Source organism: Microtus oregoni, unplaced genomic scaffold (assembly GCF_018167655.1).
Source record: "Microtus oregoni isolate MIOR12 unplaced genomic scaffold, Mior012 000056F_ref0000123, whole genome shotgun sequence".
Lineage (NCBI taxonomy): Eukaryota > Metazoa > Chordata > Mammalia > Rodentia > Cricetidae > Microtus > Microtus oregoni.
In genome coordinates, this window is record NW_024543832.1 from 1028440 (window position 1) to 1045714 (window position 17275).

The 17275-nt window shown below is 37.3% G+C and overlaps 1 gene segment (V, D, J or C); it reads right to left on the reverse strand.

Moving 5' to 3' along the window:
- Window positions 1-8044: 8044 nt before the first annotated feature.
- On the reverse strand, window positions 8045-10742 carry LOC121438473. The segment is given in 3 exon segments: window positions 8045-8110; window positions 10312-10619; window positions 10697-10742. Coding segments are annotated over 3 exon segments (420 nt in total).
- Between the last annotated feature and the right edge of the window lie 6533 nt (window positions 10743-17275).

Here is a 17275-nt window from a genome sequence, read left to right on the forward strand (position 1 = left end):
GCTTTGCTGGAAGCTCCAGTGAGAAGGAGATGAGGCCTCTTAGCTGGGCCTGGGCTTTTATAGTGAATCTGATGGCTGCTTTGCATTGGCACACGCTCCTGGGGGGATAAAAGAAAGCATAGGTCTTAGTTTCCACTTCCCTCAGGTGAATGAGATTTGTCTTATGTTTCTTAGAGGATGAACATGGGAACTCAGGAACATTTTCTTGTTATTGTTTATATTTCCAAATTTTGACAAATGAGAAGTAGTATGAATCACACTGTGTAGATCTGGCAAGCCAAACATTGGAGTGTTTACACTAAGTGAGTCCACATTTATGCAGTTCAGGAGGAACAGTGTACCATAACCTAAATGCAGTTGTATATCTCTATAAATTGCAACACTAAATTTAGTATAGGATTGGGCCTCTTAGTTATCAGTAACCCTACATTAAGGAACGACTTAAAATTTATTCACTTGGTGTCAGTGAAATCATTCTTATTCTCATCACATGTCTAGAAGATAACTTGTGAAGATAAAGATCACTAACATTATTATGTGTGATTCCAAGTGTTTATCTGAGAGGATACCCAAGAGACTTATTTGGTTCCTACCTCATGTGGTTTTATTTATTCACTTTCTCATTTTGGAACATAGAATCGAGGGACTGGTTTTAGTACCTCTTGACATATGTCAGTCTACCTTTCTCTATGTACTTTTATCTCTCTTTTTAGCCAGTAATACAGAAAAAAACCACGTTCCTTTATATAATTATTGCATTATAAGGGAATTTGGCTGTCAATAAAACCTCAGGAAGCACAGTAGTATGCAACTAGTCTTGAGAGTTGTGTTAATGAAAGTGAAAAATAGGGAAGGGAAGCTGAATCATTACAAAAAGTTGAGAAGTAGGCAATATGAATATGGGAAACCTATTCCTTGAGTTGCAGACCACAATAGAGAACCAGAGTTTGTAGAACATTCATCCTTGCTTTGGTAATACAAGCCATAGGGGAAATAAAGTGCAGAGCTGGACCCACACTGATCAATCAGCATTCAGAGAATGTCTGCCTATTACTTGGTATTGGAGATCTCACATTTTAAATCCCTTATTTGTGTGTGCATAATGTTTGACTAGAGTGGCAGTGGTGGAGACAGGTCTTAACATTAAGGATTCAGCCATCTTGTGCAAGATCTGATGGTCACTTCCACTATGAGTACTGTGTTTCACATGTTCTTTGCTCTGAATGTTAGAATTTTTTTTCAATTATTATTCTCAGCATGTTTAATCATGAATTTATCTAATATTTTCATTGTGTTAACAAAAATTTGGCAAGGATTATTACATAAATAAATGTGCATCTCTTATACTATATTGGTGAATTTGGCCTTTGGTTGCTTCAGAGATAGTTTATATCTGCACTTTCTTGTTCATTTGGTTTCCCTTTTCCATGCATTTTATAAAGGAAGTCACTAAGCAAATTATTTGTAAAGGATAGGAATTCATGGTAAATCCACCCATTACTTATAATTATATTCTACTTGATAGGTAAATTCTTATCCATAAGGTTTTCATCAGTTATTTGTTTACTTATGTTTGGTGGACACATGGAGACTCACTTAATGGGTCTTGATATAATGTTAGCTACAGCTTATACATTTGTGGTATGGTTAGAATTCTATGAACATAATACATGCTATGGTCATCAGGGAAGAAGGGCTTCATTTGGAAAAATCTCCTCCACCAGGTTATTCTTTAAGAATGAATGCATTTCTTGAGTAATGATTGATGAGTGGGGGTTTAGACACACAGGGTAGTACCATCTATGGAAAGTTGTTCCTGATTTGTATAAGCAAGCATGCTGAACAACCAGGGAGTGCAGGCCAATAAACAGGGTCCTTCATGGTTTTCTATTCAGTCCCCACCTTCAGGTTCCTGCTCTGATTTCATGTACTGATATACCTACATGTTGGACTATAAGATTTGTTTCATGTTTGCATCTTCCAGATCTTTGCCTATGGTTGAACCTATGAATGCACAGCCCTCTCCTTGCTATTTATCTAGAGCTCACAGGACACGAATGTGTTACAGCCACAGGCATTCCATCATTACAGGCGACAATGTCCATGATTTTCTGAAAAATGCAGATCATTTCACAGGTGACATCATGCTTTGATTGAAGAAACAAAATCACTTGGCTTTCAGTGCCCACCCACTCTTTCACAATGAAACTTTATTTGATTCCAGCATTCTATTCAGAATACTGCTTTCTTCTGATTTGTGTAACTTGAATACGTCTGAGGTATAGATAAAGATCCTCAGTTCAGAATTAGTCAGAGTTGTTTTACACCATAATTTTTGGACAACAGTGTAAATAAGACTCTTAGAAACTTGTAGGAAAGAAAACTCATGGTACCCATTAAATTATACTGGAATTCATCAGGATAAACTTTAACACATAAACAGGAAAGAAGCAAAGAAATCATGTATGCATGAGTGGGTTAGGATTAATTTTCACCTAACTGAAGCTCAGTGAGTATCACTAGACACATTGAGCTCACAATCTCAGTGCTGGAGCCTCACACACATTTTATTACTAGAACTACATTTGATTTAAGGCTAGGTCTGTTTCCCAGTCTGTGTGATGATGACGTACAGACTAAAGACAATCTGTGTTCATGTTGCACTGACACTGACTGTGGCCCTTGTAGGCTCTGACATTGAACAGTGTAAATAAGACTCTTAGAAACTTGTAGGAAAGAAAACTCATGGTACCCATTAAATTATACTGGAATTCAGCAAGATAAACTTTAACACACAAACAGGTTTGTGTCTGAGCTCATAGTAGCATCTACCTATTGTGTCTTTTGCACAGTTATATGTGACTGTGTCCTCAGATCTCAGACTACTCATTTCCAGGTACAGTGTTTTCTATGCATTGTCTTTGGACATGTTGAATTGGTTCTTTAGAGCATCATCATAATAGATATACCTACTACTAATGTTAATGGATGCGACCCACTCAAGTACCTTCCCTGGAACCTGGCAGACCCAATGAATTCTATAGGTACTGAAGGTAAATCTAAAACTTTTTGTTTTCTGAGGAAATAAAGATGTGACCTCTTCCCCAAGTTGATGTCTTGATACAATCACTTCTACCCAAGATAAAAGAGCCAATCCAGATTGAGGGCAGGAAGATGTTTATCTAAAAGGACAACACCTCTCATTCATGTGAAGTCTAATCTATATGTTAGCCTTGTATTCAAATCTCAGACAAATGATAAAAATAATTTGTTTTTCTTGACAAGATAAATGAAACCCATCTCTTGGATGTCACTAACAGTATTCTAACCTTTATTGGGGGTAATAATTCAAACATGATATTTATTAACGAAAATAATGAACATGTTCTTGAAATATTACCATTTGAATTAAGGCCTTATATACTATACAAGAACTCTTCAAGCAAGTTTTAAGAAAATATTTTATTTTTGATAACTTATATATTTTTATATATATATGAACAATATAGTGCTGATTGTGGGTAGAATAGTATTCATGGAATTAAAAAAAATGGTACTGGGTCCTCGAGACTTGCAGGTGGTTATGAGCTTCCAATTGTTGTTGTTAGAAACTGGAGCTGTTCCTCTACAAGAAAAGTATGTTCTCTGAACCACTGAGGTGTTTCTCCAGTACTTGGATGAGCAATCAAAACCTTTCCTGTCATGTTTTTTCCAGTTCTGTTCACAGAAGCCTAAATATGAAATTGAGCTGAATGAACGTGAAAGACATTTTTTGAGTGAAAGCTAGATACCAAGAGGACAAAAGGACTTATTATCAAGTGGAATCTGAAAAAAAAACTGACTTCAGGTTAAGTAACACTGAGGGAAGGCTGACCCTAGCTTTCACACTGTAGATTGATATGTCTAAACAGTTACATTGGGAAGATTATTCTAACAATGATCTGTATGGATATTGACCACAGTTAATATGATATTATGTTCTTCATATATGGAATGAATTGATCTTCTGAGATATCCCCCCAAACAATAACTGTGTAGTCACTCAACAGTGTACACATATGTGACAACATAATATTGGACAGGGTAAATAATGTTTCAAGTGTAGGACCATTACTAAAAATACAGGCAGAAGAGAAATAAATGCATTATGAACATCTCTCTGGTTATAAGTTATATCAAACCCTAGTGAGGTTTCTTCATAACTATCAACTATATAAATTTTTTATATTATTAAATTATAGAACCATTTGTTTATATTTAAAAATTTTAAAATGTAAACAATAATTTATTATATTTCTAATTATACTACTGTTAGATTCATAATTATATTGTTAATCAATCAACTTTTCAATTCTTGGACTTCTTCTAATCAATTACAATATTATAGAGATATCAATGCTTTTATTTTTTACCAAGTAAGAAAAAAATTACGAAGTCTATGACTCACTCAAACAAGTTTATAGTAAGAATAATTATAAAATGATTTAAAGTGGGAAAAGAATATAATATATTTGGAGCTACCAGGCACTGATGAAATGTATTTTCATGTCTTCTCTGACTGAACCAGGCTCAGCCACTTATTCTGGGACCATCTTCTGGACCAATAGGGAACTGGTGAGATTCTTCAGATATTTGTATAGGACCTATTAACAGGAAAATGTATACATAATTTGTTAAATAGTTATTTTCTCGAAATTGTATATTTTACAAATGACACCAAATTGATGGTCAGACAGAATTAAGGAAAGAACAGAATAGGAATCTATGTGCTCAATTCACACACTATCAGGACACATGTTATAAGAATACCTAGACATGGACGGAGAGGGGAGGTCCTAGGTCTTACCACAGGGCAGAAAACCCTGACTGCTCTTTAGTCTGGAGAGGGAGGGGGAAAGGAGTGGGGGGAGGGGAAAAGGGTGGGAGGAGGGGGAGAAGGGTGGGAGGAGGGGGAGGGAAATGGGAGGCTGGGAGGAGGTTGAAACTTGTTTTTTTTTCTCCTTTTCTCAATAAAAAAAAGAATACCTACTGTAGTGTTTTTGACCTTGAGATTGTGCATGTTATGATTCTACACTCACAACATCTAGTTATGATTTCCTTTATATCTCCCTAGAACAAATCCCTAGACAGTCAAAAGCAGACAAATTCAAGGGACTTTCCATGTTCTTAATTTTTCTCTTGTATTTAAGAGAAGGATACTTGTACTTTTTGTTTATTAATTTACTGACACTGATATGGATATGGGAACAGTCATTTGGGATATATTGTTAGAATCTCCATATCTTGTCATGGATATTTTTATCATAGTTTAAATGCTTAGAGTTAGAAAATCAAGATATTGGCTTTGATATATTTTAGGTCTAACCAAATTGTTTAAAACTTTCTCCATGTTCATTCCTATTTTCCAGCAGCCATGACCCTGGGTAACATGAGACAGAATAAGCTGCTTTCTGATTTGTGTGATTCAATTCATTGTTATAAGTCCTAATGTCAGGATTCTAAGAATCTAGACACTTCTGTATCTATCCAAACCTTCAAAACTCACTGCTGGTGTCACTGCAGCTGTCTATGATAAAACTGATGATAGAGGGGACAAGACTGGAGCTGACATCTGGTGAAACATGCACACTGGAGGCTGAGAATTTTGTGAGCTGAGGGTTCAGGACATACCTGCAGAGGAACCAATTCTTTGTATTTTGATGTGAAATGTAAATTTTACCAAGAAGGAAATACATAAAAATGTGAATTGTCAGAAACGATAATGAAGTGAACACTTCTAAGTCCCGGTGGTTTAGAATAAGAAAACAATGAATATTAAATTTCCAAGATGTTTTGTGAAAGGAACATTAATTCAGGCTACAAATAGTTTTTTCATCATGTCTACAAAAAATTCCATAAAATTAAAGATTACTATAAATTCCAAAGCATACTTAATGATCTTACGCGTAATCATTGCCCTTACAGTCTTCTTTTGAAATACACATTTACACACGCACACACACACACACACACACACACACACACACACACAAACACACAAAAAATGTATTGAATGGAATTAAATGGAAATGTATATGTAAATATATGTCACATATACAATTATTTGTCAACTGTCTGACAAGAAGAAGCAAATGTATAACACAAATGATTTGATTTGTGGGTATAATCCATTGGTTCTGGCTTGAGAACAAATAGGAAGCTTGTTAGGCTTCAACAGTTGAGGGGGACCTCAGCTGGACTTTTTTGACTGAAACAAGAATCCTCACATTTTAAAATTAAAGCAAGAGTTCATGCAGCATAGTCTATAACTTCCATAAATCTCAAGTGACCCCTAGTGGTCTTAGAACTCCTGTTGGTCCTTTGCATCCCCTCCTGTTTCCAAGTTTCTCTGAAGAGGGGCTTTCTGCAGGCTCACATTGGGTTTTCTTCTCTGTGTGTCAGTCACAGTAGTACATGTCTGTGTCCTCAGTTTGCAGAGTGTTGCATTTTAAGAAAACTTGTCTCTTTGCGATGTCCCTGCAAATGGTGACTCAGATACAGAGATGCACAGGTAGATGTACAAGGTGACTTTGACTGTGGCCCTCATTTTTGAGTTGAAGGAATATTAGGATGCTTTCAATTATGAGACCATAATGAAGAGAAAATGTCAGCTCCTCAACTCTCTGAGCTAGTGGGTTGCCAGCCCAGCTTCTGGCTTCTGAGTCTTTATTGGTAAATAGAACATTAGAGATTTAGTTACAAACTACATTTTGTTTTTTTTTTTATTTTTTTAATTTATTTATTTATTAAGGATTTCTGCCTCGTCCCCACATCCGCTTCCCATTTCCCTCCCCCTCCCCCGATCAAGTCCCCCCCCCCCATCTGCTCGAAGAGCAATCAGGGTTCCCTGACCTGTGGGAAGCCCAAGGACTGCCCACCTCTATCCAGGTCTCGTAAGGTGAGCATTCAAACTGCCTAGGCTCCCACAAAGCCAGTACGTGCAGTAGGATCAAAAACCCACTGCAATTGTTCTTGAATTCTCAGTATTCCACAAACTACATTTTGGGGAAGTGGCAGGTTTGGATGTGATTGACTGAGACATGGGCTGGTTAGTAACTGTGGAGTCACAATTACTATCTGAAACATCAGTAGCTACAAGTGTAGTCACTGTGAAGTTGTTAAAAGAACAAGTTTTTATTTTTATATACATGGAAGAAAAGAAGATGACAAAATTAAAGTCAATATGGCAATAACTAACAGTTTCAAATATATTTTAGATGTCAAATCAAGAATCATTAAAATCATCTTAACTTAAAACATGCAGAAGCTTCCTTGTTGAGAAAAGTGAGGGGGTAGCAATTACAAAATTCATAACCACAAAATGTTATATCTTGCCTGTTTAATAGAAACAGAATAAATTTTAGCAATGAGAATCCAAGCATTATATTTCACATTTTCTGGATAATTTGTCTCATGTGAATAAACAGGAATGTCTATAAAGTGTCTGAGAATCAGGAAAACATAAGAACTGGTGCCTAAACTTGACCAAATTGCAGCCCAATATTTATAGTATGGTCTTCTCTGATAAAGCCTGCAAATAGGACCCAGTGTCCACATCCTCCAATCCATTTTCAATACGAGTATTTCGATGCATTATGACAAATCCTGAGTTTCATGTCAGAGTGCCATGGGTTGTGGAAAGTAGGTGGAGATTTCAGGATTTTCCATTGGCAAGTTGCAACAAAGAGACATAGATGTTATCTCTGTTGCCCAGGCTTATGGAGTAATTGGAGTTTGTCTCACAGGTGAACAATAGCAACATGAAGATTTTTATATTTCATGTATCTGCTATATTTCTTTTAAATTTATTTGTAAATAAATTTAGCAGATATATGCCTTGGGCTTATTTTCAATACCATGGGATACAAAAAATATTGTATAAGAGATATTCCTTATGCCTGAAGACAGAGGATGAATGTGAGAGCCTGGAGAAAAATAATCCGCTAGAATGGAAAGCACAGTGACTAGGAGAGTCTGCTTCAATGAGAAAAAAAATCAGTCAATGTCAGTTCAATTGCAACAAAGGCCAGTGGCCCGTGAACAATGCAGTGAACTTATCAAGTGACCATAACTGTTGTAAATAAAAATGCCCCATGTTCACTAAAATAATCATAAGAGGCAATCATGAAAGGGGCTTCCTGGGAACAATGGATATTTTTTCCTGAGGTGTTTACTCACTTGAAAACTTAGCAAGATGCTGATATTTGAATGCACAAATTATTATATGGCCACATTAATTCAATAAATTAATTTACACAAATATAACCAATGTAACTTCTGTGCCCACTTTTATTTACGGAAAATTGCCATACTGAAAACAATTAAGTGAAAATTATAGAAATGTCATATCTACATTCATAATTAATTGTGGGTGTCTCTGTGAGATTCGACACCTCAGGCTTCACTTATAGAGAGTGCAGCAGTGAGAGACAGTAAAAGAGTGGCATATGGAAATAATCATTGGAATGCAATAATCTATTTTAATGGAAAATGTCATTTTCTTCGGATCCTCACATAGAAGGGAGAATGTTGGGCATGTGTTCTTGTATACAAAATGTTTTTTGGTTCTTGAACACCTTTACAGTAAAATAACAGAACCATGTTTCCTTTTACAAGGCACAGGGCCCATTTCTCTCCATCCCCATAACACTGTAGTTTCTTTCTTTCCTTTAGTAAATGGGTCTTGAATTATTGGTTACAAGCAACTTATCCTTTTGGCTTTAACTTTCATTTTTATGTTGATCAAAGATGCTTGTTTTATGCAACCTACTCTGCCCACATGCATTGGCCAAGTTGAAAGAACCAAAAGAGAGAATGGCATGCAGGAAAATGTCTGTTCATGAGGGCATTAGAGCTATGTGCTATCCTTAGACTCAAATTTCAGACAAGTGATAGTAATGAGTTATATTTGGGAAGAAAAATGAGACTGATCTCTTGGATGAGACAAAAAAGGTTAAAAATTAAACTATAGAGTATTCACATTCGGTTAACTCTCAACAGTGGATGAGAAAATGAAATATTTTGTTTTTAATTATGTATGTATGTTTCTGTGTGAGAAGTGTAGTGTGCATGGGGTCAAATAAAGACCATGGGTTCTCCTGAATTACAGGTAGGTATGACTTAAAATTGTGGGAGCCAGAAATTGAAACTGTTTCCCTGCAAGAACAGTGTGCTCTCTGAAACTCTGAGCTGCTTCCTGAATGTGCAAATGAGCGGTGGCAACCTTCCCTTTTATGTTTGTTACAGCTCAGTTCTCAACAGTTGAAATATCAAACCAATCTGCATGAACACGGAGGGCCTTTTATCAGTAACAGCCAGGCATCAAGAGGATAAGATGACCACTTAATCTGTGGAACTTAAAAAGCTCATCTTAGGAAAAGCAAAATTAAGGAAATCTGATCATAGTTTGGACAGAGTAGAGCGGGAAGATTAATCAGTTAGTTGGGAAGGATAATCCCAAATAATAAGTTATATGAAAGATGACCAAAGTTAATAAGAACATATCCTCTTTTCATATACAGAGAAAGACAGTTTTATAGTTAGACAGACCCAATATAACCAAATAACTATTTGGTTTTCCTGAGGAACACTGCTTATAAGTCTGATGGAAAAGTTAATTTTTACCAAGGTGCAAATGCACGAAATGGGATCTGTCAAAAGTAATAATCAATTTTATCCTTTTATGGTACCTTCTTGGTGTAGAAGGAATCTATGGGTATTTTAGATTCCAGGGTGTTGTAAAAAAATGACTTTAAATTAGGGAAGCTGTGGTTTATCTATCACAGTTGCAAAAACAAAGAGGACAAATTGCAGCTCTTTTAAAGTTCTCTAGCTTATAACTGAACCTAACATCAACAAGTGTCATAACTGCTGACTCCTTTAAAATATACTAAGATAATGTGTGAATATGTATGTATGTGTGTATATAAAATATATAAACTTATTTGTTATTCTATATAATAACAAGAAACAGATTGTTAGATTACAGGGCTTGGAGAAAAGCTATTTGTTATATTATTTGAAAAAATAGGAAGTTTATTATACTATGACTGTGAAGAGACACCTCCAGAGAATTTTTCCTTATCTGTGTTTGGAAAAGGAAAATACAGATTCTAATATTGAAACATTTGCCCATGCAGCATAGTCTAGAACTTCTTGTCTTATTAAGCAACCACATACTGGTCTTTGGAGACTCTGCTGGTCCCCAACGCCCCCTGCTGGTCGTGTCTCCATAGGAGGTTTTTGTGCAGGCTCACACTGGAGTTCTCTCACTGTGCTTTTGGCACAGTAATACATGGCTGTGTCCTCAGTTTGCAGACTGTTCAGTTTTAAGAAAATTTGGCTCTTGTAGGTGTCCCTGGTTATGGTGATTCGGGACTGGAGAGATGATTTATAGTCCCTGCTTCCACCATCCCATATTGCTCCCATCTCCTCCAGACCTTCTCCTGGAGGTTGGCAGATCCACCTTACACTAGAGCTGGTTAATGAGAACCCAGAAACAGTGCAAGTGAGTGACAGGGTCTGTGATGGCTGCACTAGGCCAGGTCCTGACTCCTTCAGCTGTATCTGGGACAGGGCACCTAGGGACAAGCAACATCACCATCAGTCATATAGATGAAAAACCAGGGTCCCATTCCTGAAACCCTGAAGCACTTACAGCTTGGAAATGTCACCAGGCAGAGGAGCAGCACCAGGACAGCCATGCTGTGTTGGAGACTCTAGTCAGAAGGAGATGGGGCTTCCCAGCTTGGCCTTGGATTTCATCCTGAGCTTGAGGACTGTTTTGCATTGGGGGAGGCCCCAGAGAGCATAAAAGGAAGCACAGACAATGTTTCCAATTTCTCCTCATGGAAACTGAGATTTTGTTTGTGCATCTTAGAGGTACTCAATATTGAACCTAAGGATCATTGCCGTGATGCTGTATGGATTTAATTCCAGAAAAACAGAAATATTAAGAGTCATACTGTACAGGCCTTAGAAGCAAAACATGGAATTGTTTACATTAACTAGGTCTACATTCATTTAGTGCAGGGACAGGAGGATACCAGGCTCTTAATAGATTTATGTATCTTTTTAACTTCCAATAGAGAATTTACATGATTTTGTTACTTTTGGTGAACAAAGATCCTGTTTAATGAACTACTTAATATTCTTTCCATTGGTGTCTGTGGAGTTCTCTCATTCTTATAACTTCTCAGGAAATAACTTGTGAGGAAGGAGCTCACACACATTTCTTTTTTTTTCCACACATTTGATACATGTAATTCCACATGTATATCTGTTAGGAAATCTGTGGGACTGATTTGGTTCCCATCTTATTAGGCTCACTTTCACCTTCTCACTTAAGAACACCCTAACTGGACACTAATTTCTGGTACTCTTGATTTATGTCTGTCTATCCATGTACTTATATATCTTTCTCTGTCACTCTCCTCAGCTTGTAGCCAATCTCAGGGTTATATTTTTTTCCTGTCACTCTACTCAGCTTGTAACCAGTCTCAGGTTCCTTAATATGATTGTTGCTTTGGTAAGTAATGGAAGATAAGCTACTTCATAATACTTCATAAAAACAACAGTGTCCACCCAGGTCTGAAGTTGATGTTCACTGAAGTAATAACAAGACAAAAAATGTCAAGTGATGACAAGAAGTAGACTGGAAGGCAGATATGAACTTGGGGAACCCTGTGACTTGAATCACGGCATAGACCTGGAAACAACCTAGATGTCCTTCAATGGAAGAATGGATGAAGAAAGTATGGAATATATACAGATTAGAGTACTGCGCTGTGGTAAAAAACAATGACTTCTCGAATTTTGCATGCAAATGGATGGAAATAGAAAACACTATCCTGAGTGAGGTAACCCAGACCCAAAAAGATGAACATGGGATGTACTCACTCATAATTGGTTTCTAGCCATCAATAAAGGTCACGGAGTCTATAATTGGTGATCCTAAAGAAGCTAAATAAGAAGGTGAACCCAAAGAAAAACATATAGTTATCCTCCCGGCTATGGGAAGTAGACAAAATTGCCGGGGAAAAAATTGGGATCTTGGGGGTGGGGTGTGATGGGGGTAAGGGGAGATGGGGAGAGAAAAGGGAGAAGGGGAGGATGGGGGGAACTTGGGGAAAAAGGATGATTGGGATAAAGGAAGGTTCGATAGAGGAGCAAGGAAGCACAATTCTTCGTTAAGGGAGCCACCTTAGGGTTGGCAAGAGACTTGAACCTAGGGTGGTTCCCAGGAGTCCAAGGCGATGTCCCCAGTTATTTCCTTGGGCAGCTGAGGATAGGGAACCTGAAATGACCCTATCCTATAGCAATACTGTCAAATATCTTGCATATCATCATAGAACCTTCATCTGGTGATGGATGGAGACAGAGACAGAGACCCACACTGGAGCACGGGGGACTGAGCTCCCAAGGTCCCATTGAGGAGCAGAAGGAGGGAGAACATGAGCAAAGAAGTCAGGACTATGAGGGGAGCACCCACCCACTGAGACAGTGGAGCTGATCTATTGGGAGCTCACCAAGGCCAGCTGGACTGTGACTGAAAAAGCATGGGATAAAACTGGACTCTCTGACCATGGCGAACAATGAGGGATGATGAGATGCCAAGGACAATGGCACGGGGTTTTGAACCTACATAATGTGCTGGCTTTGTGGGAGCCTAGCCAGTTTGGATGTTCACCTTCCTAGAAATGGACGGAGGGGGGAGGACCTAGGACTTACCACAGGGCAGGGAACCCTGACTGCTCTTTGGACTGGAGAGGCAGGGGGAGAGGAGTGGGGGGAGGGGGAGAAGGGTGGGAGGAGGGGGAGAAGGGTGGGTGGAGGGGGAGGGAAATGGGAGGCTGGGAGGAGGAGGAAACTTGTTTTTTTTCCCTCCTTTTCTCAATTAAAAAAAAAGTTAAAAAAAGAAAAGTCTGAATTCTTCAAACATTTTAAATGCAATATTCTGTAGGTATTTGTAGTATTGAACATGATGTATCTAACTTAAATATATCTCTGTACAGTCAGAAAAATCTAACATATCTATAGTTTGACTATTAAATGCGTATCTATTAATCCATAATTGCAGTTATACATTTTTAAGTGAACTGTATAAGTTCATTTAATTATCATATAACTGAACATGTACATTTCTGCTCCTGTTTAAGGTATTAAGGTATTAAGGTATTAAAACAGGAGCAGAAATATACATATAACAAAATTGTCCTCAAAATTATATTAGTAAACAAAAGTTCATGCCGATGTACAGTATTCATCTCTATATCACATTCCCCTTATTTTTTTGAGGAATTGACTGAGAACATTAATCATTTATAAGCAACTCCCTTTAAATTAAAATGAAATATTTATAAACAATCATATTGGGAATTTGTATGTAGTTTTCTTCAAAGTGCTTCCTATTGTTTGTTGAATGTAGTATTTTTAGGGTTCATGGAGACTTTTCGGGGATCTTGATCCATCAAACCACATTAGACTGGAAGGAACCTACAGGTCCTTAAGAGCATTAGCATAGTAGATATACCTACTACTAATGTTAATGCATGTGACCCATTCCAGTCCCTTTCCTGGAACCCAGCAGACCGAAAGCATTCCATAGCAACTAAAAGTGAATCCATAACTTTTTGTTTTCTCCAGAAACAAAGATATTACCTCTCACCCAAGATGTTGCTTTGATGCAATCACTTCTACCTGAACACATCGGCCAAGATCAAAAATCCAATCTAGACTGAGGGCAGGAAGATGCTTGCCCAAGAGCATAACACCTCTCACTCATGTGATGTCTAATCTATATGTTGTCTATTTTTTCACACATCTCAGATAAGTGATAAAAATGATTTTTTTCCTGAAAAGATAAATGAAATCTCTCTCTTGGATGTCACTAACAGTATCCTAACCTTTAACCGGGGGTAATAATTCAAATACAATATCTATTAAGCAAAATAATGAACATGTTTTTGAAATATTAGCACTTGAATCAAGGCTTTATATGCTACACAAGAACACTTCAAGCAAGTTTTAAAAATATTTTATTTTTAATAACTCATATATTTATCTGTACGGATAATATAGTGCTTGTAGTGGGTAGAATAGTGTTCATGGAAGTCAATTGAGGGTCCCGGGTCCTCAAGACTTGCAGGTGTTTATGAGCTTCCAGTTGTAGTTGTCAAAACTGAAACTGATCCTCTACAAAACATTATGTTCTCTGAACCACTGAGGTGTTTCTCCAGTGCCTGGATGAGCAATCAAAGCCTTCCTGTCATGTTTTCTTCAACTCTGTTCACAAAGAACTAAATATCATATTGAGCTGAATGAACTTGAAAGGTATTGAGTGAAAGTCAGATACCAAAAATAAAAAAGGACTTTTTTTTCAAGTGGAACCTCAGAAAACTAACTACAGTTTAAGTAACATTAAGGGAAGGTTGACCTTGGCTGACCCACTGTAGACTGAGATGTCTAAGCAGTTATATTGGGAGGAGTATTCTAACAATGAACTGTATGGATATTGAGCCCAGTTAATATTATGTTCTTCATATACAGAGTGAGTTGATCTTCTGAGATATCCCCCTCCCAAGCAAAAACTGTGTAGTCACTCAACAGTGGACATTTATTTGAGAACATAATGTTAGACAGGGTAAAGAAAGTTTCAAACACTACACAATTGTGTCAAACCATTACTAAAAATACAGGCAGAAGAGAAATAAACACATTATATGTATCTGTCAGATTATAAGTTATAACATACTCTAGTTAGGTTTCTTCATAAATATCAACTGTACAAATTTTTGTTTTACAAATTAAATGATAGCACTATTTGCTTATATTTAAAGTTTTTAAGATGTAAAAATAATTTATTATATTTCTAAAAATACTACTATTAAATTCATATTTATCATGGTAATCTATAAATTTTTCAATTCCTGGATTTCTTCTAATGAATTATAATACTTTAGAGGTATCAATGATTTTATTTTTTACCTAATAAACATTGAATAAATGGGACCTACTAAAACTGAGAAGCTTCTGTAAAGCAAAGGACACTGTCACTAAGACAAAAAGGCAACCTACTGACTGGGAGAAGATTTTCACCAACCCTGCAACAGACAAAGGTCTGATCTCCAAAATATATAGAGAACTCAAGAAACTAGACTTTAAAATTCTAATTAACCCAATTAAAAAATGGGGCACTGAACTGAACAGAGAATTCTCAACAGAAGAAGTTCAAATGGCCAAAAGACACTTAAGGTCATGCTCAACCTCCTTAGCAATCAGGGAAATGCAAATCAAGACAACTTTAAGATACCATCTTACACCTGTCAGAATGGCTAAAATCAAAAACACCAATGATAGCCTTTGCTGGAGAGGCTGTGGAGGAAGGGGTACTCTCATCCATTGCTGGTGGGAATGCAATCTTGTGCAACCACTATGGAAATCAGTGTTTCAGTTTCTCAGGAAATTCGGGATCAACCTACCCCTGGACCCAGCAATACCACTTTTGGGAATATACCCAGGAGATGCCCTATCATACAACAAAAGTATATGCTCAACTATGTTCATAGCAGCATTATTTGTAATAGACAGAACCTGGAAACAACCTAGAGGAACCTCAATGGAAGAATGGCTAGAGTGATTTTCATGCATTAGTGGCGGTAGTAGTTCCAGCTACTATGTTGATGCCATGAAGATCTGATTCGCCATCTCCAGAGACAAGGACAAGAACACTCTGTACCAGTAAATAGGCAGTCTGAGGTCTGAGGACACAGCCATGTGTTCCTGTGCAAAGTAGATAGTGAATACTACTGTGAGCCCAGATGTAAGTCCCTGCAGGTACCTAAGAACCAGCAGGGGGCACTAAGAGCACAGAGAGATCTGGGTCACATAAGAGCCTGTTGAGAGAGGCTAAAACGGCCAGACACCTCTTTGTTCTGCTTCTCCAAATCATGCTCAGGAATTCTCTCTACAGGTTTGGTATGTAGCATTTTTGAAGTGTCCAAATGTTTATTTAAATACCTGTTTTTCAGTTTGATAAGTGTTCTTTTATTTTATTCATTTTTACTTCATAAAATTGTATTTATATATTATGTATTTGCTATACTGTTTTTCTTTTTCTCTCTATCCCCACCCCCAGGTATGTGTGTATTTTTGTACATTTTGATATGTGTCTCATTCATCTATCAATATGCACCTTATGTTAAAGACAAGTTATATCAAATAGACTTGTTGCCAGAGGCTGTTTGTTCATTTCCCAGCCTCCCAGACTTTCATAAATAATCACATAGAAAGTATATTATTTACATCACTGCTTGGCCAATCACTTATGCTTATAAATAGTTAGCTCTTATAACTTTGGTTAAATTATTTCTATTCACATTTTACCACAATGCTTATGCCCTCCCTACTGGTAAGATTCCAGCTGGTGATTCAAATCTTTCCCCTTGGTAGCTACATGGAGTCTCACTGACTCTGCCTTCTCTCTCTCTCTCTCTCTCTCTCTCTATATATATATATATATATATATATATATTCGTTCCAGCATGGCTATATTCTGTTAAACAATTGCCTAAATTTACCTTCTTTATTAACCAATAAAAACAACACACAGACAAAAAGACTTCCTACACCATGGTCTGGATATCATGAACAGCTAGACTAGTTAATTTGTGAGTTCCAGTGATTAGGCTGTCTCAGCATCCCATGAATGGGGAAACTTGTTTGGCTGCTGTACAGCTTTATTTGTAACCTTGAAGGATTGGACTCCTAGTTAAGATCCCAGTTGAAGATTCTGCTTCTGCAAGAACCTGAACTGCAGAGCTATTTCCACTGCCCCATTTAAGTTGCCTTTTAAATTTAGGATGTTCTCAGACATGAAGAAAATGAAAATTATCATATAAGGCAGGACTGATCCTGTGGTGACCAGCATCAGATCTGAAAGGAACTAAAGACACAGGAGATTGTAAACCCTAGATTCAGGGCAGTTCATAACTACATGTGAGTCCAGAGGTCCCTGTGACCTCTGTTTTTCTCCATGATCACTACATCATTCACACAGAATCACACACGCATAACTCAAAATAATGGATTTGCCTTGTGGTGGTGGTGCACATCTTTAATTCCAGCACTCAGAAGGCAGAGGCAGGCTGATCATTTGAGTTCAAGGCTAGCCTGGTCTGCAGATCCAGTTCCAGGATGGCTAGGACTGTTACACAGAGAAACCCTGCCTTGAAAAAAA